Genomic DNA, 27,368 nt, shown 5'->3' with positions numbered 1-27,368 from the left:
TGGAGTATTGACCATGTGTACCAGGCTGCACACTAAAAAAGCAGAACTCAGAACTACCAAATTAGATGTTCTGAGTGAGGCTCAAGAATCCTCAATTTTAGAAAAAAGTACTGAAAGTTTACAAACTACTGCAGGTAGCAGAAGACTGGCTGATTTCTTCTTTCTACATTATAGTTGTCTGTATTTTCTACATTTTTCTACGAAGAACGTGTATCACTTTTGTAACTGGGGGATGGGAAAAGGAGAAATCGTTTCGTTTTGATAAAGGCAGGGAGATGGTGAAAGAGGGCAAAGAGCTGACTTCTCCTCTTCCTGCTGCCCAGGTGTCTACACAGGATGAAAAGAGGTCACATTTGCTTCTGGGTGATTTCCATGCCTCAGAGCCTAGACTGGACCTGAGAAAGCACTGGTATTTTTCCCATTTGGTGGCCTTCATACATAAGGGGAAACTACTGAAGCACTTGCCTTAGTTCTCCATTTGGCCAGGGCTAAATGCTCTGGGGCTGTCATGGATCCTTTGTCATCTCCCCATATTTTCTCCAGTCCTGGGACTCTAGAATTGTGGGAAGCTGTGGCTGCAGGATCCAGTAAGGGAGGTAAAAGAAGGGTGCGAGGGAAAAATAGTTAGTGAAGAGTCATATTGCTAGGGATGACAGGCTATGTATAAATATCAACTTACCCATGGGTTCAACAACAGTGTGGGGGTGAATAACATGAAGGAAGATGAATCTGAAGTCCAGTCCTGTTCCCACCACTTACTAGAAAGTTGTTTAATCCCTGTAAGTCTTGGATTGCGTATCCATAAAACAGGGCAAATGATATTTCTTTTCATATGGTTGCTGTAATAGATAATGCATATCTATTACTAGATACCACGCTAGCAGGGCTTGAGGATACAGAGATAAACACAATTCATGTCTTCCAAGATTACTTCTTTTTTATGTAAAGTGAAGAAATAGGTCAACAGGGACTTCCCTGGTGATCCAATGGTAAAGAATCCTCCTTCCAATGCAGGGGACGTGGGTTTGATCCCTGGTTGGGGAACTAAGATCCCACATGCCATGGGGCAACTAAGCCCATGCGCCACAACTACTGAGCTCACACGCCTCAACTAGAGAACCCACCTGCCACAAACTACAGAGCCACGTACTCTGGAGCCCGCGCCACAACTAGAGAAGAGAAAAGCTGCACACCACAATTAGAGAGAAGACCACACGCCGCAACAAGTGCCGCAACGAGTGCCACAACGAAAGATCCCTCATGCCGCAACGAAGACCTGATGCAGCCAAATAAATAAATAAATAAATGAAAAGAAACAGGTCAGTAATTCTAATAACCTTCCAACCAAAGAAACACTTTTGAATGAACCAACTTCATAACTGAGGCATCTCAATTCTCTCCTTTAGATGGATGAATAAATACTGCCCCAGTGAATACTTCTATCTTGAGGCAGGACAAGGACCAACACAAGGCCTGACTTGACCCAGGTGAATAACAGGACACTAACACCAAGAATTCAAGTTAGGTTTTGCTTATATCCATTACTATTTGTACATGCAAAACCTATCATTTTAACAATAGTCTGATTAGCACTGGAGTGGAGGACTGGGCTATGTTCCATGTCAGTGATATCAGCTATTAGAAAGGTCTGTAAGGTCCTCTTGCAATTATAAAATGCTCTGTAAATGCTAAATAAAAATAAAATAAGAAAACAATCCTCAGTTCTATTTAACTAATTTCATGTTGCTAGACAGATCTTTGGTTTCATACTTCAGTAAGAATACCTGTAGAAATCGAAAAAAAATAAGGAAAAGAACCTGATTATATTTTAGACAATCTTAGTATGATTAGATCCTATGTTTAATCCCACTCCAGTCACAGAGAATAATGTGAACCACTTGGCTCGAGTTTAAGATGATTTTGGGGAATAACTTATTAAATTAATATGAATTTGAGATACACAAACATGGTTTAAACTGTTTGTTTCAAGCACACACCAGCTATAGGAAACAGCGAATGGTGCACCTTACATGGAAAGAAAAGCAATCAATATATCATAGAGAAAATAGCTATTATTAACTGAATAATGAGAGGTTAGTTAGATTGAGCTTAGCATCTTATACTTTAGTTCAATACTTTCTGGGAGACTGAGTATGGGGAAGGAAAGGAAGGAAATCAATGTGTTTTCTAAGTTTCAGTTCCCTCTGGGTAAACTATGAAAGATAATTGCATAGTCACTACAAAGGAAAGCTGTAAAGAACTCAGATGCTCTAAATTTCCTAAAAATCTAGTCCGGACATATACACACATACATACCCCTGATTAACTACATCTTTTAATTTCCCCGAAGTCTAGCATAAATATAAGAAATCTAGCGACTAAAATGCTGCTTTGTGCAACAGATGTTTCTGAAAAGTCTGGCTGCAAAAAAAAGTTTGCAAACTGGATCAAGTCAAACGCATTAGGATTATTTAATAGACCACTTCCAATTAAACAAAATAAAGACTGTTATTAAAAATAATTTCTTTCCACTGTATACAAGTTCTGGATCCCTGGAGGTCTGCCCCCTTTAAAACAGGGCTCACCACAGCAACATGCACGCACACCACTTCATCTGGACCTGTGCCTTATTTAGCAACCATCTCTGGCTCTCATACCCATCCTTGGGCTCACCCCTAGTAGCTGGGATTTGATGTCTCCTGCTGTTCCTCTGGTTTGAGAACTCAGCCCACTCCTGGACCATGGCGATGGCCTTGATCATCCTCCTAATTCCTGACCAGGACTCCTTTCCCTTTTTTTGGCTTTGCTACTTCTCTGCTGGCCATAGCTGTTTAAAGGAACCCTGTCCTCTCAGGGAGCCCAAGCTGATGACTCAGTTTACCTCCCTTCCCCTCTCTTACTCCTTTGCTCCCTCAGCTCAATTTATTTGTTTTCTAAGCCTGGAATTTTATGTATTTCACTTTTTTCAAGGTTGAAATCATTTGGACTTACAAGGGCTCTTCTGGCTATTTGCTGAAAGAACGAAGAAAACCAAAACACAAGATGGCAGGAAAATAACCAAGGTCCAGCACAGTTTCTAGTTCCCCCAGACACACTGAATCAGAAACTCTGGGGGTGGGTCCAGCACTCTGTATTTTAGTAAGTCCCCCAGGCGATTTTCATGAACACTGAAGTTTAAGAACCATTGCTCTGAAGAAAAGAGGATTTCTGACAAATATTTTGGACAAAATGAGGCATCTCATTAAGAAGTCTATATTACTGACATAGAAGAATGTTTAAGATATTCTGTGTGATAAAACCACAGCTATGGTATAATTTTTGTAATATATCTTCGAAGCGTATTTCCACGTGAAAAAATGTCTAGGAGGTTACACACTAAGCTGTTAATAGTGGTTAATTTAAGGGAAATCCATTTTCCTTTTCCTTTATGGATAGCTGTATTTTTTTATTATTTATTATTTTTATTTATAGCTGTATTTTTTTATTTTTCCTTTACGGATAGCTGTATTTTTAATCTATAAGCATATATTATTTTATAATTTAATAAAAGGTTAATCTAGGCATCTTCCACTCCTCTCTGGCAAAACTGAGAGGTAAAAATTAACTCAGTCCCCGGTAGACCTCAGTGTCTGGACTAATCCAGCTTTGTGAGGCTTTAGGGAATTCTAGAGGAAGTGAGGCAGAGAGAGTTTTCGGGGCTCCACGACTCAGTCAGTGCTTCTATGTAAAGCTGCTGTGCCAGAAAATGACAGGTCATAAAGCCTAGGAGATTCTGCTCTTCTTAAATAAGCCAACTTAAAAAAAGGATGGTGGGGTTTGGAGGGAAAACAGAACAGACTAAAAACTTAATGAGTTCTTTTGGAAGACACCAATTTGTTTCTGGGAAAATTTTCTTTGTTGCAGAAATTATGTATTTAAGTGTCCCATTTTTCATCCCCTATTTGTGATCTAACAGTCATCCTGCAATTATGATGGTCCTTCTTCAAGCTGGCTCCAGGTAAAAATGGCATACACATATGTTAGGCTAGAAAGCGGCTTGAAAATAAAATAGATTAGTGGGAAATTATCCAGGGAGAGACAAAGAGAAGACGAAAGAAAGGTGAGTGTGTATAAACATATCCAAGACCAAGTGAGGTCCTAACAAATATCCTTTAGCTTATGATGCATCGTAGGAAAATCCTGAGGTTTCCACGGGTTGCTCTCATGGGGACTACTCAATTCTTTCAGCTCTGGCAAGTTTCCCATCAGAAGCACTATATGCATTCATAAAGGTTCCCAAAGCACTTTACCTGTATTATCATCATGCACAGAAGCCACTCAGTGTAATCTGTACACATTCTCTTGCTCTTCACTGTCTATAAGTATGTGGGTGTGGCAGAAAGAGGAAATACAGTTGTCTCCTTCAGGATAGCTGTTGTCCCAGAAACCAGAGAAACTCGGTAAAAAAAGCTTTCTGTTATCTTTAATAATTAATTGGTTCATCTTTACTAAAGGAAAACTACTTTCATATAAGTGGTTTTGAGGGAGGGAGGTCTTTCTACTTTGAGCTAAGAAAATCGACAAAAGTTACCCCAATGTGTTCTTATCAATAAAATGGGAAATAAAAGCTAATTTACAAGGTTACTGCAACGATCACAAGTGTGTAAGAGGAGAGGGAGAATAACAAGTTAGTGCTTAATGGGGGCAGTTTCAGTTTGGGATGATGGAAAGAGTTCTGGAGATGGATGATGGTGATGCTGCACAACAATGTGAATGTGCTTAAGGCTGCTGAGCTGCACAATTAAAAATGGTTCAAATGGGAAATTTCATTATGTATATTTTACCACAAATTTTTTAAAAGGTATGTAAGGCTCCTAGCACAGTGCCCGGCTCTTATTAGGTGCTCAAGAAATGCTAGTCTTATTCCCCTTATAAAATTTTTTAATTAAAAAAAAGACAGTATAAAAAGCCAAATAAAATCACGCTCCTTTCCCTATTTAATTGTGAAAGGCTTTGACTCTCAGGCAAAGCCAGCTGGCACCAGTACCGGGTAGTGCCACAGCAAACGTCTGAGTAGGAGAAGGGAGGCTACATTAGTCATAATCCCTCTGGCACGTTCAGTTCCCAGTCCACCCACAACCCTGGTATGGCGTCTCCCAGAATATCAATCCTACAGCCCCCAACATCTTGCGAAGAAAGCTGGGAAGCTTCAACCATTTCCCAGACCAGACTCCAGCTCATGAGGGCAAAAGTATTCACAGTGGCAGCTGGCTCCCGTTAAGTGGGGGAGTGACAAGACGCTAGTACTGAACAGCAACTGGATAGGCCTGAGCTTGTTCCAGTCCCCAGCATTAAGCTGATGGTATCTCTGATGCCTTTGGTTGGATTTAATGGACACAGAGGCCAGTAGTCTCGAAGGCCCGGTAAAAGAAGATTAAAAATGCACTTGTCTGCAGTTCAGAGAAAACAATGAACGATTATGTGTTGTAAATCATAAAATAGAGAAGGGGAAAAATAGATGACTTATCTTCAGGCATGTTAGAACATGGTTTTTGATGGGTAGGCTTAATTAGATCTTGATGCAATGTTCAGATAGATCATCATTAACATCCCTCGAATTTAGCTCAAGGAGAATGAAATACTTGGGGTACCAATATCCAATTAATTCCAAAACAATACTTACTTTAGGGTCTGAGCTCTTGAACTTTAACCTTTCCACCAACTCTATCATAGCCGCCTTCAGTCCGCCTGAATCTTTGCTCTAGAAGAAAGAAAAGTCAGGGGTCATTAGACAGCATTTTGTTGCTCTCTCGAACACAAACAGCATTTCATGGGACAATGAAACGGAAGGCAATTTCTTCTTATCACCCGAGAGGACTAAACGACTAAGAAAAGATGTGTTGCCCCTCTTCCTCTTCTCTATGGACAAAGAGGGTCAGGACATAAATTGCCCAGTGACCTGAGAGAACAACTGGAACGAAAATTAAATGCAATTTGTACAGGCTGACTCACTGCTTCATCTCAGGGCTCAACTGCACCAGTATTCACAGAGGGCTGAGGCTTTGCAAAAGAGATTTCTATCTGGGATGTCTATTTTATGACCAAGTGATTTTTATTTTAAACTTCTACATCACAAATACAGAAGTATGCAATATTAAATATTCTCACAAAAATAAAAACAAAGAAAATTCCCCAAGATTTAACCCTAATTGGAAATGGTATTTCAGTGTATTCAGTTGAATACAGGTTTTTGAGTCAGAAATATAAGGTTTCAAATTTGGGGTCGGCATTAACGAGTTGACTAACCTCAGGCAAATACTGACTTTCTTGAAAACTTCTCCCTCTTCGATAAAATGGGGATTATAAAAAGGGTTATTTTGAAGCTTAATTGAAATGCTGTTTGTAAAGGCGTTAGCACACTACGTGGCACACAGTAAGTGCTCAATAAATGTCACCTATTATATTGTTGTTATTACTGCATTATAATGATTTAGACTAGCAAAATCCAACAGAAATATAATGTAAGCCACAAATGCAAGCCACATATATAATTTTAAGTGTTTGAGTAGTCACAAAAATAAAAGGAAATTAATTTGAATACATTTTACTTAACTCAGTATATCCAAAATATTATCATTGCAACATGTAATTTCAACATGAGGTATTTTATACATTTTTTTCATACTAGGTCTTTGAAATCTAGTGTGTATTTCACACTTACAGCCCAATTCAATTTGGACTTACCACATTTCAAGTGCACCAAAGCCATCTATGGCTAGTGACTACTGTACCGGTCAGCACAGATTTAAAGCACAGACTAAAGCCACACTGCCTGGATTCAAGTCCCAAATCTACCACTAGATCTGTGTGACCTCAGGCAAGTCACTTAGCCTCTCAGCGCCTCAATTTCCTTATAGTATGAAGCTAATAATAGTACCCATTTCATAGGGTTGTAGAAAGACAACATGAGCTCATATACATCAAGGTACTTGGAACAGGGCCTGGCACATGCTAAAGACAATAGATGTACGAGACATATTTATTATTACTGTCTGTCTCCCTCACAATACTTTAAATTCCTTAAAGGTAAGAACTACACTTTTTACCTCTATCTGTGTTCAGCATCAAGAAGGTGTTCAAAAAAGTCTGCTGAATAAACAAATGAATATGCAATCTTAAGATATGAATGCCCTTATAATAATACATGTGTGTAGCACAATGTAAAGTCACATGAATTAGTTTATTTTCTTATCTCAACTCCTTGGGGATAGGATAGGATAATCACTCTCATTTTACCAGTGTTGGAAAGGAGGTATGAGTAAGTAAAATGACTTGTCATTTTTATGGGTATGGGACAATAAATAAGTACAATATAAACAAGTACTACAAATGTCTGTTCTTCAAAATTGGCCTCAGAATCAGTGATAGTTTCCAAATTTGGGGGGAAAATTCCAATTCCTCCAAAACAGGACCTACTTAGTAAGACTCCATCATATAGATTAAAACAGACTAAAGCCTAAATCCTTTTTTCCCCTCTAACCTCCTTTCTCTCCCAAGTCTACACAGTGAAAGTCTGATGTAACCTAAGACCGATATCTGCTTTAGATGTGCTCTCCAAACACAGCTTAGCTGACATTCCCATCCTAACTGTGGTTCTAAATTTTAATAATTTGTATTTTTAGTTTTACTTTTAAAATGATGACAACTTTCCAAATTTCTTCACCAATCTAAATCTTTCATCTCTGGTCTCACAGCAGACAGGTGGGAAAAGGAATCTGGAGGTCACACACCAGGGGAGTGCATGAGACCCAAAGTACCTAAAAAAGGGTTAAATTGCCAGACACAATCCTGCTTTTATGAGATGATCAGACAATAAAGACTGTCTGGTGATATCATTCCTCTAACCTGCTTCTCATTGGCTGGAACAAGCAGGTCACTTGTCCCTGGAAAACTCTTTTCCCCCACATCCCAGCTGCCAGCACCCATTTTAAGCTCTTCAGCAAGAGCCTTTGATATATTATGACTTTCCCCCTGGCTCTAGAGAACAGAAAGGAATGCACCAAACTGTGTCTTAAAACATTCAGAAGAGAAACAGGACGACGAAGGAATCCCTAAGAAGCAGACAGCCTGTTCGCAGGCAGATGTGCCTTGTGTGGAGAGATAAGGGAACCCTTAGCCTTCTTTCATAAAAACAGTGTGTCAGCAGAATCCTTCCTCCTTTTTACAAAGCATCCGCAGCACTGCCTACCCAGGGGAGTGACAGAGGAGAGGCACAGAGACTCTTCCTTCAGGAAATTCACCCATACTACCTCCCCACCCCTCTCTCTTTGAGAATATTCTCAGAGATAATTGGGGTCTGTATTGAGCCAGCCTCTAAACGGGTGGTGAAAAAACCTTCCCCAATAGCTTTTTTAACCCCTCCCCCACCAAATAAGCAGTTGGTCAGAAGGGAGAGGGTCCTCTGGGCAGACCCTCCTCTGACAGCGGCAGAGCTGGGTAAGAGTACAAATGGACAACCCTGGCCCCAAAGCCACTTCCTTTCTTTTCGCACACCCCAGTCCCTTCCTGCACCTCAAGGAGCATTGTACACAGATGTTCAAGCGAATACACCCAAGCTCTGGGCACATCTCTCTCAAACAGTCGCCTTGGCCACACCTGGGTCCTACAAACGCGCATATCAGGGGCGGGGTCTAATGGTTTGGTCCACCTTTGGGAGGATGGGCTCAGAAAGAGCCTCTGCAGGCCCTGGACGCAGGGTCAGGACATTTCATCAGGTAATTCTTGGGTCCTGGATACTTGGAGAGCGGTCTAGAAGGGGGCAGCCATGGCCAAAGGAAAGACCCTCAAAAGCATAGGGCAGGGGCACAGAGCTGTCTAGGTCTAAGGTGGTATTTGAGTATGAGTGGCCCCAAACCATCGGATAGTATCATGTTTTAGTTAATTATTTGTTTGCAGAGGGCAGTCATCAGTCAAAAGGTAACTGGAATAGACAATACTTTCAGAGTTCCCTACTGTGGTGGAATGGAAGAGTTGCCTCTGAAACCTGTGTTCTAATTGAGAAGTTAGACGAATTCTAACCTTGTAGACATTTGGTTCCATAAATGGCCAGATTATGCTATGTCAGTCCCTGGGGGAAGCACTGTGAGTGAAGAAGTGAGATTCGCCTGATACCGCTCTTCCTCACCTCCATTCCACACAATGCATTCCAAGAACACAGGAGCTCAATGTGAGCCTATCTTGTTTATGTACCTCTTTCCTCCCCCAAGAAGAGTGTAGATTGAAACAAGACAAGCGCTATGTTGTGTAATAACACCCCTCAAAGCTTGATCCATCTATGGAGATGGGGGATGCTTCATAAAAGCCAACTCCTAGGGATGAATCATAATAAAGCCAAAGAAAGGACAAAATGCCTACATTTGAAGGTATTCTTTATTCTCCAAGGCACTTTCATATGCTCTTTCATTGGCATTTCACAATAAACCAAAAATTCTCACTTTACAGCTGGGAAAAATGGCTGGTGAAAATCAAATGAGAAACCCCCAAATCATAGAGCCCATACACTGTTTAACTAGCATTACACAGTAACACAATAACTAAAAGGTAGTGTATTCACACTGTACAATAGAGAGAAATGGTTCTGTGGAAGTCAAATGATGTCCACCAAATCACAGAGCTAGTCAGTAGCAAAACCAGGATCAAAAAGATCTAAATGAAAAAGATTTATAACATATACAAGAGAAGAGGTTGGTATCAAGAATAATGCGAAAATACATAAGGGATTCCTGTAAATAAGAAAAAGCCAAATAAGCATAAAAAAAATCCGAACAAAGGATATGAACATAACAGAAATGTGAAACGGCTAACACACATATGAAAAGATGTAAAAGATGCTCTAACTTACTTGTAATTATCATATCATTTCTTATCCATCACATTGAAAAAAAAAAGTTTTGATTTGATAATACCGAGTGATGAGAGACTTTGGGCAGGCTGGGGATTTTCATATGTTGCTGATATAATATAATAAAGCTACTTTGAAATCACATGCCTAGCAAGTCCATTTTTCACTTTCTCCCCTTGAGAAGCACTAACATGGGCCAGGGAGGTATGAAAAACAATATTTATGGCAGCACTGCTTGTAATACTGAAAAACGGGAAACATCCTAAACATCCATCAATAGTGGGTGGCCAAATAAACTATGGAATTAACAAATGGGATCTGATATAGCAAATAAAAAGAATGAGACACAACGCTGAATTTTTTAAAAGTTGCAAAACAATGCATACTATATCATTTATTTAAAAAGCATAAAACTATTCATTTTTATGGGTGATACATATGTATGTAAAAGACTAGAAAGCAATGACTGGAAGGACTAGTAGTGGGAATAGTAGTAGGAAGAGTCTTAGACTTACATAAATTTATTCCTATTATCTAATTAAGATTTAATATACAAAAAGGAAGGGAGGGAGGAAGAGAGGACAGATCTAGGGCTTCTGCTTCGAGTGTCTCTCTCCATGAGTTTGCCTAAGTATAAATACTGGGGCACTGTTCCTTTTGCATGCAAACATGAACCAAAGGTATAAGAAAGGGTTCTCTACCTAGTATTCATGTATCTATTTCCGGGAGTTTGAAATCCCCAAAGCTGTACACAAAATTTGCAATGTACATGCACTTTTCTATGAAAAGGGACTTGAGCGCTCCCCAAAGTCCCCCAAAAGTTTAACTTTCCTAGTGTAAAGGGCATTGCGTAAAGAGAAAGGAGACTCAGGCTCCATTCCTACTAATTGCTATATGAGCTTGGAAAAGTCATTTTACATCTCTGAGTTTCTGTTTCTCAACCTGTAAATGAGGAAAATGGGCCAAATCAGAACCTACAGATTTGCAGGCTGCAGCCTACACAACTTTGGTTTTGTTGTGTTTTTAGAGTGTTGTCCCACACAGCATACTAGGAATTTTAAATTCATTGTCAACATTTAAAAACCAGGAGGTACGACATAATAAAGATTTCCAGCTTCTTCTAAAAATCTGAAAGGTATGACTGTACTGGGCTCCCTCTCCCACATAGCAGCAACTGGCTGAAGCTGAGTAGCAACTACCCGCTTTAGGCAAGGCAAGCTCCCTCCAGTTTGCCATAGTTACCCTGGCTGGCTTCTCTCATTTACATTACCTTTCTGGTCCCTGTAGACATTTGAAGTTGCTACCCCTGCAAGAACTCCCTCTGAAAGTTTTCTGTCTCTAAGGGTCCTTGTGTTTGAACACCAAGGAAGTTGGCATGTCTTTCTTCAAAGGGGTTCAGAATACCTCATAAACACATGTCCATCCATTCACTCCGAAACACAGAAATAATACAGCACATTCTAATGCAAACATTCTTTGAAAATGGGCAAGAGGCAGAAACAAAAGTGGAATATGGTAGGTAAAAGGGACATCAGAATAAGATCTTGACAACCAGTCTCTGTACTTTCATGGGAGTCAGTCTAGTCTAATGCCAATAACCAGCTGGGCACCAAAAGAAAAGTCATGTATCAGTAGAAATGTAAGTGTAAATCACTTAATATCCTAAACTGGTTCCTAAATATTGAATTCTGTATTATAAAGAATCAGAAGATGCTGAGTTCAGAAAGAATACTGGCTGCGTATTTTGGTTTTTTCCTATCCCACTAGCCTTGTGTTGCTACCATGCTTACAAAAACAAAATCAATCCAACTTTCTATCATTTTCACAAAAAGGTTTTTTTGGGAGAAACAGTGGAAAAGGACTGGGAGATAGAATATGTAAGAAGTCCTCCTAAGGAATCCAATCAGAAAGCAAAGCCCTGACAAAAGGAAATGAAACTGAATTTTAGTACGCCATAAAATTTTAGTTTCACCACGCCATGTCCAAAAATTCTTTACCATCTTCTTCACATGACTTGATTTTCCAACTCCAAATCCACTCCTATGTTAGGCAACCACCTTTATATAGTTGCTTAGATCCAAAATATTTTGGGGGCCTGAGCAAACCTACCCCCAAGTCTTTTCAGACCTAACTCTAAAACACAGGCCAAGTCCAACTACTCTTCACCATCTCCACTATTCCCTGTTTGGTCCTAAGCCAAGGAGCAACACCACTCCCACTCGCCTACCCTACCCTCCAGTCCCCACACAGGCACCAGAGGGAAATTTTAAGAACGTGAATCAGATCACTCATTCTCCTGCTTAAACAGTCTATGGCTACTCAGAAGGAAATCCAATATCTTTACCATGGCCTACTTGACAGTCTGATCTCATCTACTACCCGCTACCTGGAACCCTGACTCATTATCCTCCAGCCATCTTTTTTATCCTCAGTAAGTTTGTTCCATCTCAGTGCTTCTACACTCGCTTACTTCCTCCATTCAGATCACTATGCCACCAGATCGTCCCACCACTGGCTCTAACTATACCCAGTCCTTGTTAGATCCTTAAACAGCCTCTCTCTCATTCCCCATTCCAGTCACTCTCTTTCTCCTTCCCCTAGTTTGTTATTCATGGCATTTATCATTATTTAAAATGTTATTTACTGTTTAACTTGCTTGTGTCTGTTTTGCTCTGACAACAAAAGCTCCATGAGACCAGTACTTAGAATTGTTCACTGTTAAATTCCCTACAGCCCCAAATACTCTACCTGACTGAGTGAATAGATCAAAGGAAAAAAACACCACGCCACTAATTTCAAACAACATAGAAAAATATCTTAACGAAACTGTACCTCAAAAAATTGTGGTAAAAATTAAATGACATAAAATGTAGGAAGTTTATAGCACAGAACCTGGTACCTACTAAGTTCTCAATAAATTTTAGTTATCCTTGTTGTTATTGTTATTATTAAGTGATTAAGTCTATTGAGTGACTGCTAAGTATCAAGTACTGAGCTAGAGAAGTGCTGAGTGGAAAAAAATGAACAAAACAATCTGATACAATCAAAATACTCTGTAAAATATCTAGGAAGAAAAATCCAGATGGAAGGGAAAGAATAGTTTTTCTGTTTGTTTTTGTTTTTTGTTTTGTTTGTTTGTTTGTTTGTTGTGGTACGTGGGCCTCTCACTGTTGTGGCCTCTCCCGCTGCGGAGCAACAGGCTCCGGACGCGCAGGCTCAGCGGCCATGGCTCACGGGCCCAGCCGCTCCGCGGCATGTGGGATCTTCCCGGACCAGGGCACGAACCCGTGTCCCCTGCATCGGCAGGCGGACTCTCAACCACTGCGCCACCAGGGAAGCCTGGGAAAGAATAGTTTTAATAGTCTGATTAGAATATTCATAAAGTATCTACTAAATACCTTCACAGAGATAATAAACATCAGGAGATTGCGTCAGTACAACTTAGAAAGGTTAAATGTAAGTGGGAATAATTAAGAGTAGAGGCTAAATGGGATGGGTGAATGAAAATGTCCTTTGGGGTTAGACCTGGATTCAAATCCTAATCCTTCCACTTATAAACTAGGTGAACTTCCACAAAGCTCAACCTCTTTGAGTATCAGTTTTCTCATCTGTAAAATGAGAATCAGAATAATACAGGTTATTGTGGGAGTTATATTGAGATCAACTGAAATAATGAGGTGAAAAGCACCTGACCTAAAGCCACTTAATAATTATTATTATTATTCTAATCTCGGGAAAGAGCCTCAAAATTCAACAGCAGATAAGAGTTTCTAGACTCTCTTAGTTTTATAACCTCAGCTAAAGGCTAGCATTTCCATTCTTCACACACATGAAGTCAGAGTCTTTCACTCAACACAGGTTACCCTGCCAGGGTTCACAGAGACCCAAAGAACAGAGTGGAGAACAGTAGGGGTGCCTCTAACCTCTTTCCCCCACGACTGCCTACTGGAAAGAAAACAGAGGCTATTTTCTAACTAGAAAATAAAGGGTGTACTGCCCCTGCCTCCTCTCCACTTCTATAAAAATTTCCTACAGTTCATAATGTAAAACAGAATTTAAAGAGGACAACCAGCAAGACTTGTGAACCTAAAATTAGACATACCAGCTGTGTTTTGGTTAGCTAGTGCACATGGCACCAGCAGGACACTGAAATATACAGGAGCCTCTTCTCTGAAGACAAGTTTTTCACCAGCCTATCTACCCACCAGCATAGAGCAGTCAGAAGGAACAGAAGGAGAGGGGGCTGAACAGCGTTCACCAAAAGAAACTTGGTGTCCGAACTTCTACTTCTGCCAGACTACCTGGTCTGGAATTGAACGCAGAATAGAACTTTAGTTGACTCTGTAAGGATAATAAGAGTAAGAGTCACTAATTGCTGAGGGATTATTATATTCCAGGCACTGTGCTAAGCTCTTTACATGTATCATCTTGTTTGTTCTTCACTACAACCCAAAAAGGAGAAATAATTATTATGCCCATGTTACAGATGAGGAAACCAAGATTCAGAGAGACTGAGTGAATTCTCCAACATGACACAGGTAATAAGTAGCAGAGCCAGGATTCAAACGCATAGACTGCAAAGCCAATTACGGCAAGACTGCTTGGTCTTTCATATTCATTCTCCCATTCTTCCTTAGTAAGAGACTCCAGTTTTAGCTGGACACACCATGGCCTGAAGAAAAGACTGTTTCCCATCCTCTCTTGCAACTAGATAAGGCCATGGGACTGAACTCCAGCCAATGAAACATAAGCAGCAATGCGCGCAACTTCTGGAGGGTTCTCTTAAAATAAAGGGGTGTTCCCATCTTCACTTTCCCGTGCCTGCTCTCCTGGAACTCAGATGTACTGGCTGGACCTCCAGGAGTCATCTTGGTCCATGACAAGAACCATACCCTGAGGACAGCAGAGCAGAGGTAGAAAGAGCCTAGATTCCTAATAACTGCATGGTTCCTCTATACCAGCTTTGGACTGCCTACATCCTTCTATACAAGAGAAAATAAAACATCCACCTTGTTTGAGCTGCTGTTATTTTGGATTTTTCCAAATTATTTCATTATTTCAGATGCAGTTAAACTTAATGTAAACACTGATACAGCAAATCACTATGCAACACTCTCTCTTTCAGTTCTTCATTGATGCCCTGTGACTATGTGAGATTATTATACTTCATATCATACATTTACCAAATATTTCATGTATATCTACTCTCCAACAGGCACTGTGCTAGGTGCTGGGAACACAAAGATGTGTAACATACAGTCCTAACCCTAGAAGAAGAGTTTATGACCCACGCAAGACAGAGACATGGTGGGAAGAAATAATATTGATGTAGTATACTGTATTTAATGCTATAATAGTACAAACTGTTGCTATGGGAACACAGAGGACAGCTGCCTAACACTCTAGTCACATCTACCTAGTAAAATCCTATCCATCTTTGAAGGTCCACCTCAAATACCACTTCCTCTAAGAAATCTTTCCTGATTCCATGTCTCCAGCTGAAAATAACTTCTCTTTTCTCTGAGTCCCCACGACATACTATTTGTACCTCTCTTCTAGTATTTATATGCAAATAAGCATGTGAAAAGACTATAAGCTTCCTGATGTCAGGCATCTTTCTTTATCAATATCCGTCATGTAGCACACCTTAAGTGCTCAAAAATTATTCACATAAATAAAATTAACTTAAAAACACCAGTTTTTGACAAAAAAGCTAACTATATGCTACAGTTTGGATATAGTATAATGCTTTCTCTAATATCCTGTTGAAGTTAAAAGCAGATTGCTCTGCTACCCCATCAGAAACTAGCTAAATACATTTGAAGTGAGCTTAATTTATAATTAAATGTTCGACAATAATTTAGTACACCACAATATACATCAGTCATTGCCTATATGGTTACTTGCCGTAAATTATAGACTGAGCACTTGGAGTATCTGGAAGATTTTGCTTGGTTGGTTTCATTTTTTTTTCATTCTTGACTCTTTTTTTTTTTTTTTTTTTTTTTTGCGATACGTGGGCTTCTCACTGTTGTGGCCTCTCCCGTTGCAGAGCACAGGCTCCGGACGCGCAGGCTCAGCGGCCATGGCTCATGGGCCCAGCCGCTCCGCGGCATGTGGGATCTTCCCGGACCGGGGCACGAACTCGTGTCCCCTGCATCGGCAGGCGGACTCCCAACCACTGCACCAACAGGGAAGCCCCTTGATTCATTTTTGACATCGGAAAAGGGCATCAATATTGATTTTTTTATCCCCCAATGTCATGTTGGCTTGATCCCTATCATAGTCGCACACACACCCACAAACAAGATTCTCATCTCTGCCCCACATATCCGCACTGAAGTTTTTGTTTCACCCCTTCTTGGTCTGTACTCTGTCTTCTCTTCTGAGAGGTCCATTAGTCTCTGTGCTCCTTCCTGCTGCACAACAGATTTACTCCCTGGCTCTGGATATTAAACCCACAACAGGAACAGGAGCGTGAAACTGAGCTAGTTATCCCAGATTGAACTGTAACTTCAAGCAGAAGACACACTACGCACTGACACTGACAGATCTCTGGCTTCTCAGTTTGGGTCCGATGCAAGGGAAGAGAAAAGGTGGGTGTTATCAGTGGACAGCAGGGCAACCTCCATGTTGTGGGCTGTGGTCAAGAAAAGGTGGTGCCACAGACACATAGTCCTTTATCCCCAGAGGGGCTTAAGAATAATACACCTACTGCATCAGCAACCTTACCCTGAAAAGCAGTCATCTAATAGTACAATATGCCTATTAACCTATTAATCTATTCTGATTGAAAGGTCAGGGAAGAGAAAAAAGAGGGCACTGGATTCTTGGGAGAGAGCAGGGAAAGTATGGACCTTTTCCCTCAACAATCCTCTTGATAGTGTGTACCCTTAATTCTGTGGTCTTCCTCCTAAAAACAGTAACTCCAGTCTAACCACAACATGAAAAGAAGACAAATCCCAATAGAAAGACATTCTATAAAATATGTCTTTTTTATAGAATGATCATCCCCAAAGATTTTGATTTAAGGCTGGGCTGAGGCCAATCACAGGTATTTTCTAAAGAATCTCCCTCCACAGGTGATTCCAAAATGTGGCAACAAGGTGAGAAACACACTGTTTAACCTACTGTTTAACCTACCTGCCACTCCTCTTTCATTCCAATATACTCCAGAGTGACCTTTCTGCTGTCCCTCCAACACCCCAAGTTCACCTCTACCTTAAAGCCTTTGCATTCACCATTCTTTCCGCCTTAACCACTCTTCTCCCAGACTTTTTCTTAATTCTTAGATTATAAACTGTAATTTTAATAACAAAGATTGTGGGAAGAGTCCACGTCCCTAACTGAACATAATTAGATGACTCTTCCCCTCCACTTAACCCTGCAGAAGCCCTCTAGGCTCTCTTTAATGAAGTTCCATCACCATGAATGTTGAATCCCCTGAAAAACTGAGCTATTGTCAAAGAGATCCCCATAAGCTCACATTCTCTCCACAGTATTTTCACCTGTGTTAACAGCACATTACAATTGCCAGAACTACACTACTCCTCTCACTTCAAGAGCCATCTAATTCCTTTTTGAAGAGTCCTATGAACCAAACCGATCATCTCTGCTATGAATCACTGGACTTCGTGCAAAAGGCACTGAGTGGTAACACAATAGGAGGTTTTCTCTAGATCTCTGCAAGATCTCATAATTCAGGTCTCTGCCTTAATGTCACATGCTCAGAGACACCTTCCATGACTACTTGGTCAAAAAGTAACTCCCTCCTGCCCTCCTGCCACATCACTCACTCTTTCGTTGCTATGACTTATTGTTTTCATAGTACACACTACCATCCAAAATTACCCTACCTTATCTCTCTCCCCAGCTAAAGGGTAAACTCCATAAAAGCTAGGGCCCTGTCTGTCCTCTTCACTGCATACGTCCCAGACTTATTACAGGTAAAGAAAGTACATTTTGAAGAGTAGACTGAGATGGAGAATCCCAGAACGGGAGGCCTCACTTTAACTTTCCATCAACCATTTGTGGCAGCTTCAATCATTCCCTTTACCTTAGTCTTAGCTTTTGTCTTATTCTATACAAATAAATAAGACACAGACTGAACCACTGTGTAGACAGCACTTAATGGTTTTATTAGAAGGTACTCCAAATCCTTTTAGTCAAGAATAAAAACATAAATAGGGAAATTACAGCAGACATTCAACCTTCTGCCTCCCTGCCAGAGCTGCTTATGAGCTGAGCACAGAGCCAGAGCCGCCGGCCATTACAAGACACAGCAGCGGCATACCCCCATCTCCAGCCCCTCCAGAGTCACAGCTGTCCGGAGAATATGCCTATACCCTCCCGACCGCCCTGCCACTAGAGCCCCCTCGTTGGGGCGCCCCTGCAGTTGTTCTGTCACTTAACCAAACATTCTTCTTTCCAAATACCCATCTTAAAGACACACTCAAGGGCAAAGGGAGTGATTTCAAAACTTTTGGATCTGTCCATAACAAAGCCATGTTAAGAACTCCATAGATGCTTATAAGTACTTGCAGAACTCTGCCAATCATTTCTCCCTTTGCCATTTTATAAGACTCCACCTTTTCTTCAGGTGATCTTAGAGTGAACGAGACAAGTGTTTTTCAAACTACAGGACATGACCCATTAGGGTACAATGAAATCTATTTATTGGGAGAATCCAGAAATTTTTTTGAACAGAATAGAATACAAACAGAACACATCATATGCAATAACGTTAACAGTGCTCCGTTTGAGTTAAAGTATGTGTGTGTGCGTGTGTGTATGTAAACTAGACCACAATGTAAACTATATTTACATATAGTGGTTATCTGAACATAACCCCTACTGTAGGTTATGTTCAAAATAATTTTTTAAATTACTGGTCTAGAGTTCTGAATACATGTAATTGCACTTATACTGTTGAACAAAATGATTCATTAAATATAGCTATGAATGCAAATTCCCTTGACAACTTAAGAATTTTCATATGAAAATATCCATGAACCAGATCAAGCTCCTTTGTCAGACCCAATGACCCATTTTCAGAACCACAAATTACGGTCACAATAAGAGAAACCTGCATATCTGAGAGTTTATGAACCAGATGTGAGGTCATAATATGGGCTGTGTAACTATATTCCTACGATAAAACTGGAGCACAGGCTCAATTCAAATCTGGACCCACAGGATCCTTTGGAGACCAAATGCTCTGGAGCCACACTGGAAATACAGCACAAGAGGAAAGGTAGGACTTTAAAAGTCACTTCAGTGATTAGGGTTAAACTTATCCCTTCAAGGTGTTCACCTTAGTCCTTGAGGCATTAGCCTCCACGTTGCCTCTGCTCGGATCCCTTCTGGCTGTACAGTTACCCTGGTTTTCTGTCCATTCTGGCCCGCTCTGCAGTTTGCTTTACTCTAGCCCTCGCCAACAATTTGGCCTTCTACCACCAATATTAGCCACTCACAGCCCGGTTTGGCACTGAGATATCAAAACATATATTGTTCAAATCCCTCTCAACTCTGAACTTGTGCATTTAACTAGACTCCTCCTATTAATAATAATAAAAACAACAGCTAACATTTAAAGAGCACTTACAATGTGTTAAGCATTGTTAAAGTGTTATCACAAACTAAGTTATTGTATTCTCACAAAACACTACTTGATTTCTTAACTTTATACCCATTTTAGAGATACAGAAACAAGGCCAAACTGTTAAATAACTTGTCCAAGGTCAAAAAGCAAGCGGCAGAGCTAGGATACTTCCTGTTCCTCTCTAATCCCACACTGTGTTTTATTTTTTCTTTATTAAGTTATTACATGTTTATTTGAGCATTTGTTGCTCTCTATTTCCTTCCAACACAATGTATACTCCAGTAGAAGCAGGGACTTCTTCCATTTTGCTATATTCTCAATGGTTAGAAAGCGCCTGCCCTTGGCCAATGCTCAATAAATACTTGGTGAATGAATGATGAATGCAGTATAACAAAGATCCTCTTCTCTCACCATCATCATGCCAAGCCACTTTTAATATTCCAAGAGACCTACTTTCTTGTCAATAAGTAAATGTACACTACCCTCAAAATATACGAAACCAGAGGTGAAATGAAACTAATTAAAGCTACAAACAAGCTCTAAACAAGTTCAAATTTTTATTGAATAAAAACGATCAGCCCTTCATCCTAGCTGCCTAACAGAGCAAATGGTATGCCCTTTCTGAGGGGGGAAAATACGACTCTAGTGTCTACAGTTCTTTTAAACACAATGTCTGGTATTGAATGAAAAATTATGAGATGAGAATAATCATGAAAATGTGGCATATAATCAAGAATCAGATCCCAAAAGATAAAGAGAAATGGATCTTTAAAAAAAATAACCAAACAGGCATTCTAGAGTTGAAAAACACAATATCATAAATTAAGAATTTAATGACTGACACTCACTAGAGTATTTGCAGTTAAAATGAATAAATAAATAGGCACCTCTATGGAGTGATTTCCAAGACATACTGATAAGTGAAAAAAGGAAAACATAAAAGAGAATTTATATTGCCCCAAAACCCACAATTCCAGTTTCACCATGAGAAAGACATCAGACTAATCCAAACGGAGAGACAGTCTACCAAATACCTGACTGGCACTCCTCAAAACTATCACGAGCATCGAAAACAAGAAAATGCAGTATGGCCAGAGGACCCTGGTACAGAAATCATTAGAGGAAAAACTGGTGAACGTCTAATAAGGTCTATAGTTAAGTAATACTGTTCCAGTGTTAACATAAGCAGAGTACAGGAAACAGCTCTATTGATCTGAGTACATTTACCGATCACAAGAAACTGGGATGTGCATTTGATTATAGGCAGAAAGTGAGGTGGGCAGGGGGAAAGAAGATAAAAGAAAGCAAAGCCTACAGCATGCTCAGAGTGGGACATTTAAAGGGGACCCTTTCCATACAGACTTTTGACCCTCCTACCCCTGCCAAAGAGTAAAATTCTAGAGTAAAGACAAACTAAAGTTGCCGCTATCTCACCCTCCAAAGAGGAGTGTGGGGAGCCATGCCTTGGAGCCGAACAAAACGGGGCGGTGGGGGGATGGGATGCAGGACAGGATGAAAGAAATTCTTTAAGAGGCTGTAAATTTGGGCAGGCACCTCCTGAAAATCTGTTCCAAGAAATCTCTCATGCAATTAATTTAGTTTAAGGGGGTCCTAAACAAGCTGTACACTTAGGCCTTATCAGAAGCAAACTCAAATGCTCTTTCGAAGACTACAGCTTCAGGCCAAAGCTTGGGAAATCCCCACAAATAATTTTTCAAGGCAATGAAAAGCTACTCGAACATAACAAGCACAAAAGGAAAGAAGGAAACCTAAAAAACACCACAAAAACAATAGCTAGCAGAGAAAGGTCTATAAAGTCCTCAAATACTGGAATTATCAGTGACAGATTATAAATCAACATGCTTACTGTTCTTAAAGGAATAAAGAGGATAGCTACACCATGAAAAAAGATAATAAGAGGATATGATTCACAAATCTATACTAGTACATTTGAAAATTTAGACAAAATGGACAAACTTCTAGGAAAATGTAACTTATCAAAATTGACTTAAAGAAAAATACATAACCTGGACAGACCTATAACCACCAAATAAATTGAATCCACAGTCAATGGACTGGATACAAAACAAATGTATCCAATGTTGGATACAAAACAACAAAATTAATTCTCTCTCTCTCTCTCTCTTTTCAGATCCAGATGGCTTCCATGGTCAGTTCTACCAATCATTCTAGGAAGAAATATTCCAATCTTATATAATACACTTCTAGAACATTAAAAGAGAGAGAAAATACATGAGAAGCAACACTTCCTGACTCATACTATGAAGCCAACATAACCTTGATAGCAAAATCTCATGAGGACGCTACAAGAAAGGAAATTTACAAGTTAACTTCTCCCATAAATATGAATGAAAAAATCCTACATAAATTATTAATAAACTAAATTCAAAAACATAAGGATACTTCATCACAACCAAGTTGAGTTTCTCCCAGAAATGCCAGGTTGTTTTAACTGTAAAATATACTAATGAAGGGATGGAAATAAGACCATATATATGTACACACCTGTATCTGAAAAAACAAACACTTGAACGATAAGCAAAAAACTAATAAAAGTGGTTACCAAAGGTGAAAAAGAGGCTTTTGAAACATGTGAACATAATACTGATTTTTAAATTTAATTTAATAAGTATATCAGTTAATGTAATTCATCACATTAATAAAAGAGTAAAATCACACGAACATGCAACAGATGCAGAAAAAGCATTTGATAAAATTCAATATCCATTCAATATTAAGAAAAACTCTTGGGCCTCCCTGGTGGCGCAGTGGTTGGGAGTCCGCCTGCTAATGCAGGGGACACGGGTTCGAGCCCTGGTCTGGGAGGATCCCACATGCCGTGGACCAACTGGGCCCGTGAGCCACAACTACTGAGCCTGCGGGTCTGGAGCCTGTGCTCCACAACAAGAGACCGTGACAGTGAGAGGCCCATGCACCACGATGAAGAGTGGCCCCCGCTCGCTGCAACTGGAGAAAGCCCTTGCACAGAAACGAGGACCCAACACAGCCAAAAATAAATAAATAAATTTATTTAAAAAAAAAAAAAAAAAAAAGAAAAACTCTTAAACTGGGACTAGAAGGGAACTTTCTTAATCTAATTAAATATATCTGTGGGGAAAAAACCCACTAGCACACTTGTGAAATGTTATGAATTATCCCTCAGTTAAGAACAAGGCACAAATATTCACTATCCCTTCTATTCAACATTATACTGGAGGTCCTATCCAAAGCATTAAGGCAAGGGGAAAAAAAAAAAACGAACAGGCATAAGGACTGAAAAGATACAAAAGCTTTCCCTCTTGCAAATAATATGATCATGTGTGTAGAATAAATTTACAGATTATTAGAATATGTAAGACAGTTTAATATGAAAATCAATATATGAAAGTTTATCATATTCCTATATACAATTAGAAAACAAAAATTAAAAACATTTTTTACAATACTATAAAACTGTAAGTATCCAGGAATAAATTTCAGAATGATGTCCAAGATCTTTCAGAAAAAAAAAATTACAAACCTTTATTGTGAGGCAATACTAAAGACCTAAATAAATGGATCAGAAGACTTCATTTTGTAATGGTATTAATTCTCCATATATTGGTTTGTAATTTCAATACAATACAATACAAAAAAAAAAAAAAGTCCTGCAGGTTTGTTTTTTTTCTTAATACAGAACTTCATGGTATGATTCTAGGAAATGTAAAAGGCCAAGGCTGGCTGAGACACTCTTCTAGAAGAACAGAGTGGACAGACTTGCTCTACCAGATATTAAGACATGTTACAAACCTATGGTAATTGAGAAAACATGTAGCTCATACAGGAATATACTAACAGACCAATGGTATAAAATACAAGAGCCAAGAAACACATCATACACATATGGGCACTTGATATATGACTGGTGACACAGTAGATCAATACAGAAAGGATAGGCTTTTCAATATATGCTGCTAGAGCAACTGGCTATCTGTACAGGGTAAAAAATGAAACTAAGCCCCTACCTCCACTACCCAAAAATCAATACTAAGTGGAACGAGACACAAAAAGCACTAATAATAAAGAAAGTTGTTGATAAATTCTACTACATTAAAATGAAGAACTTCTCTGTTCAAGGTACAATTTTTTAAAAAAGAAAAAGGAAAAACAGAGTAGAAGATATTTGTAACCCATATCAACCACAGTCAAAAATATAAATATAAAAACTCCTGTAAATTAGTGAGAAAAAGACAACCCAAATGAAACGAACAAAAGACCCGAATGAGTACTTCACAAAAGAAGAAATACAAAAGATACTCTAAGTCATCAGTGACCAGAGGAATGCAAATTTAAACCACAAGAAGATACCACTACATATCCATATGACTGACAAAAACTAAAAATTCTGTAATAACAAGTGTTGGTGAAAATACTGAGCAAAAGGAACTCTCTTACACTTTTCATGGCAATGCAAATTGGTACAACCACTTTGGAAAATAGCTGACAACATCTAATATTATTGAAGATATGCACAGTGTGTGACCCAACAATCACACTCCTAGGTTTATATTCCATTTAAATGTATGTGGATGTGCAGCAGGAGACATGAACAAGAATGTTTATAGCAACACTGTTTATAATAACTAGAAGTTCCAGAATCTGGAAATCAAATGTTCACCCTTGACAGAATAGGTAACTTGTGGCATATTTATAAAATGGAATTCTATACAACAATGAATATGGACAAACCACAGCCACTCACTGGAAGAATCTCACAAACACAATGCTGAAAAAATAAAGCAAAACCCAAAAGAATGCATGATAACAATACAATATCAATCGTGTCAAGTTCAAATAAGTTTAGAAATACATAAATGTGTGGTAAAAGTATAAAGATAAGCAAGGATATTATCAACACAAACGTCAGGATAATGGTGACCTATGGAGAAGGGAGATGGTTATAACTAGAAAATTATGAAAAGGGCATGGGGCTTCAATATTGCTCCTAATATTCTATTTCTTAATCGGGGTGGAGGTTACATTAGTATTTGCTTTATAGTTATTTGTTTGACTGTGCGTATGTTTTTATACACTTTGACTGTGTATTTTACAATAAAAAAGGGAAAATCTTAATGTAGGGGATTTTCATTATCAAAATATTTGTTATCCCAGTGGCAGCAACTGCAAGGTTGCTTCAGGAAACAAAAGATGTCATGATGACAACAATAACTAATGAACTGATCACTCAAACTTTCCTGCCTGGTTAACTCCAGCTGTTTCTCTCACTGATTGTAAATATCCACAATATAAATAAAAAGCAAATCATCTGCAAATTCATTCATTCAATAAATATTTATTAATATTTGTAAGATTTCCATACACTGTTCTAGGGGACCAGCAAGGACCAAGATAAAGGCCCTGCCCTCCTGCAAAAGATAGAGGACAAGGGAACACCCACTCCCATCCCAATTTGGCCTCCACCGTCTCACCCTCCTTTCCAAACAACTACCAAACATGAAGAACCTAAAAGGAACTCAGGGGCACACATGAAATTATCATCAAAACCACAACCTTAGGGAGTCTTTTCACTATAGAGGAACCATCTGCTTGGATCCATCTGGTGAAACCATGGTTTACCAATTCCTTGTCAAGAGCCTTAACCAGTCTCAACAATGAAGATGTTGTGGGAATAGGCTTAAGTGGAGTCAAAATCCCAAGGAATGCTTTACCTGGGATACGGAGACCAGAAGCTTATAATTTTCCAGAAATTGTAAACTAGATTTTGTACATTTATTTTTCTAGGATCAGAGTCCAGAACTTTCATCTTACTCTCAAAGAACGTCAATCAAAAAGAGTCAATAATCACTGCTCCCAACAAGATGAACAGACCAGCTTTTTAGGGACATGGTGAAAGTTAATGTGGCCACAGGGAGGCCCCCTGGGTTTAAACCCAGGTGTCCTGACCTCCTGGCCTATGCTCTGGATGACCAATACTTACTCTTAGTTCTTCGAAGGCTTCGTCTAGGGTGGAGAGCTGGTGGCCCTGATGTGCCCCAATGACTGGGCACAGGACACAGATGAGCTGCTTATCTTCCTGGCAATAGGTACTCAAATCGAGCCCATGGTCCGGACACTTCCTCTTGGCCACTCTCTCCGCTTCCATTTCTATTTCTGGGTCAAATTCGCTTTCTGCCTCAGTTTCTCCCTCCGCTTCCGATTCTCCTTCCTCCTGGTTGTCTTCCTCTGCTTCGCTCTCTTGCTCATCCTCCATTTCTTCCTCACTGTCTTCCTCACTGTCTTCCTCACTCTCGTCTTCGCTCTCCTCCGTCTGACTCTCTTCTTCGGACTCACAGTCTTCCTCGGACTCGCTCTCTTCCCCCGCCTCGCTTTCTAGGGCCTTCTCGTTCCCTACCTGGGCCTCGACTTCTTCCTCTCCCGCCCCATCCCCCCGGGCTCCCGGGGTCCAGGCCTGGGCGGCTCCGTGGACGTACTCGGCCAGGTGGTGCCTGGGGAACTTCTGCCCGTGCGCCTCCGCGTGGCGGCGGCAGTAGCAGAAGCCGCATTCCTGGCACACTTCCTCGGCTCCCGGAGCCTCGTCTGGCTCGCACTCATCACACGTGCCGTCGGGCGGCAGCTCCTCGAAGGCCGCGCCCCCTCCGGAGGCCATGTGGGAGCTGTGCCGCGGCCCGGGTCTCCGGGCTTCAGAGCTCGCTGCCTGGCCTCGGCGCGGCCTCCTCGCGTCCTCCTCTCCACCTGGGGCCCGTCCCGCAGACTGGCCGCGCCGTGTCCCGCAGCCTCGGCGCCGCCGCCGCCTGTTCCCAGCAGTCTGCACCCAGCCCAGGAGCACAGGGCCTCGCCGCCGGCTCGGCAGCCTGGCGGCCGCTGTGCTTCCTCCGGCGTTCTGGGCACTTCCGGCGCAGCCGCCCAGCGCCCCCGTCGGCCCCTGCGCCGCGCCGCCCGCTCGGCCCCCCGCTGCCCCGGCGAGCGCGGTGCCGCCGGCCCCCGCGCCGCCCCGGTTCCACTTTCCCTGTCCCCGCCAGGCGGCCCGTTTTCACTTCCTGAGTCATTTAAAGTGGCAATGGCCCTTTTCTGCGTTTCCCGCAGGGGTTCAGCATCCCCGAAGGAGGGAGAGGATGGATGAGGTCTCTGATTCACTCCAGCTCACTCTGGAGGCGGGAATTGGGCCCCTCCTCCTCCACTTCCTCCCTGAGAGGTGCCAACCTGACTTTTCAAGGCCACTAGGCAGGTGTACAGGTGCATTTCAGCCTCCCTCCTTCCAATTTGTTGCTGCCCGTCCCAGTCCCCTCTGCTGCCTGTTCTGCAAGATGCCAGGACGGAGTGTTGTTTACCAGACTGAACCTGACCCCTTGGGATTTTCAGGGGGAAGGGTTGTGTTTGCTCTCCCAGGCTCAGGGAATCAGAGTCAGGTTGAGCAAACAGACGTTTTCTATCTAAAGCGATTCTATGCTTTGCCTATTTGCAAAGTCTATTTGCATTCCTGCTCTCCTAGGGGCTCAGAACCTCCAGGATCGTAACCTCTGCGCCTTTTTTTGAGAGCTTGCCTTGGGTTTGGCTGAGATGTCAGGGGAGGTAGGTAGGGAGAGACAGTATTTGTGGAGTGAGAGTTCCAGTGTGCAGACGTTATCCTCTATGTAAGGAGGCCATCTAGATTCAGATCGGATTCCAAGAGAAAGGAAAGGGACTGTTATTTATTAACCAATACTGAAGTGCCAAGAATCGGGCTAGATCTTTTTGTGGCTCCCAAGTTTGGAAGAGCCACTGCCCAAGGACCCTCAAATCCTGGTACTACAACTTATTGGCTTTGCAACCATGAAGAAGCTAACTGATCGTTCTGTTTTCCACTTTATATATATAAAGTACATATAT

The 27,368-nt window shown here is 40.8% G+C and overlaps 1 protein-coding gene across 2 annotated transcripts in view; it reads right to left on the bottom strand.

Moving 5' to 3' along the window:
* Positions 1 to 26,374, bottom strand: part of TRIM44 (tripartite motif containing 44) — a 113,228-nt gene extending 86,854 nt beyond the window's left edge. For both annotated transcript variants that reach the window (XM_082660257.1, XM_082660258.1), the window contains exons 1-2: positions 25,480 to 26,374; positions 5,663 to 5,740 (exon numbers count right to left, since the gene is read on the bottom strand). In XM_082660257.1, coding sequence (XP_082516383.1) covers positions 5,663 to 5,740; positions 25,480 to 26,148 — 747 coding nt within the window. In that variant the 5' untranslated portion in view covers positions 26,149 to 26,374. The remainder of the gene's footprint in view (positions 1 to 5,662; positions 5,741 to 25,479) is intronic.
* Positions 26,375 to 27,368: the final 994 nt, after the last annotated feature.

The sequence above is a fragment of the Grampus griseus genome, assembly GCF_964374135.1.
Source record: "Grampus griseus genome assembly, chromosome: 8".
Lineage (NCBI taxonomy): Eukaryota > Metazoa > Chordata > Mammalia > Artiodactyla > Delphinidae > Grampus > Grampus griseus.
The sequence above is the reverse complement of the archived record's forward strand: the minus strand, read 5'-3'. Positions and strand labels throughout refer to the sequence as shown.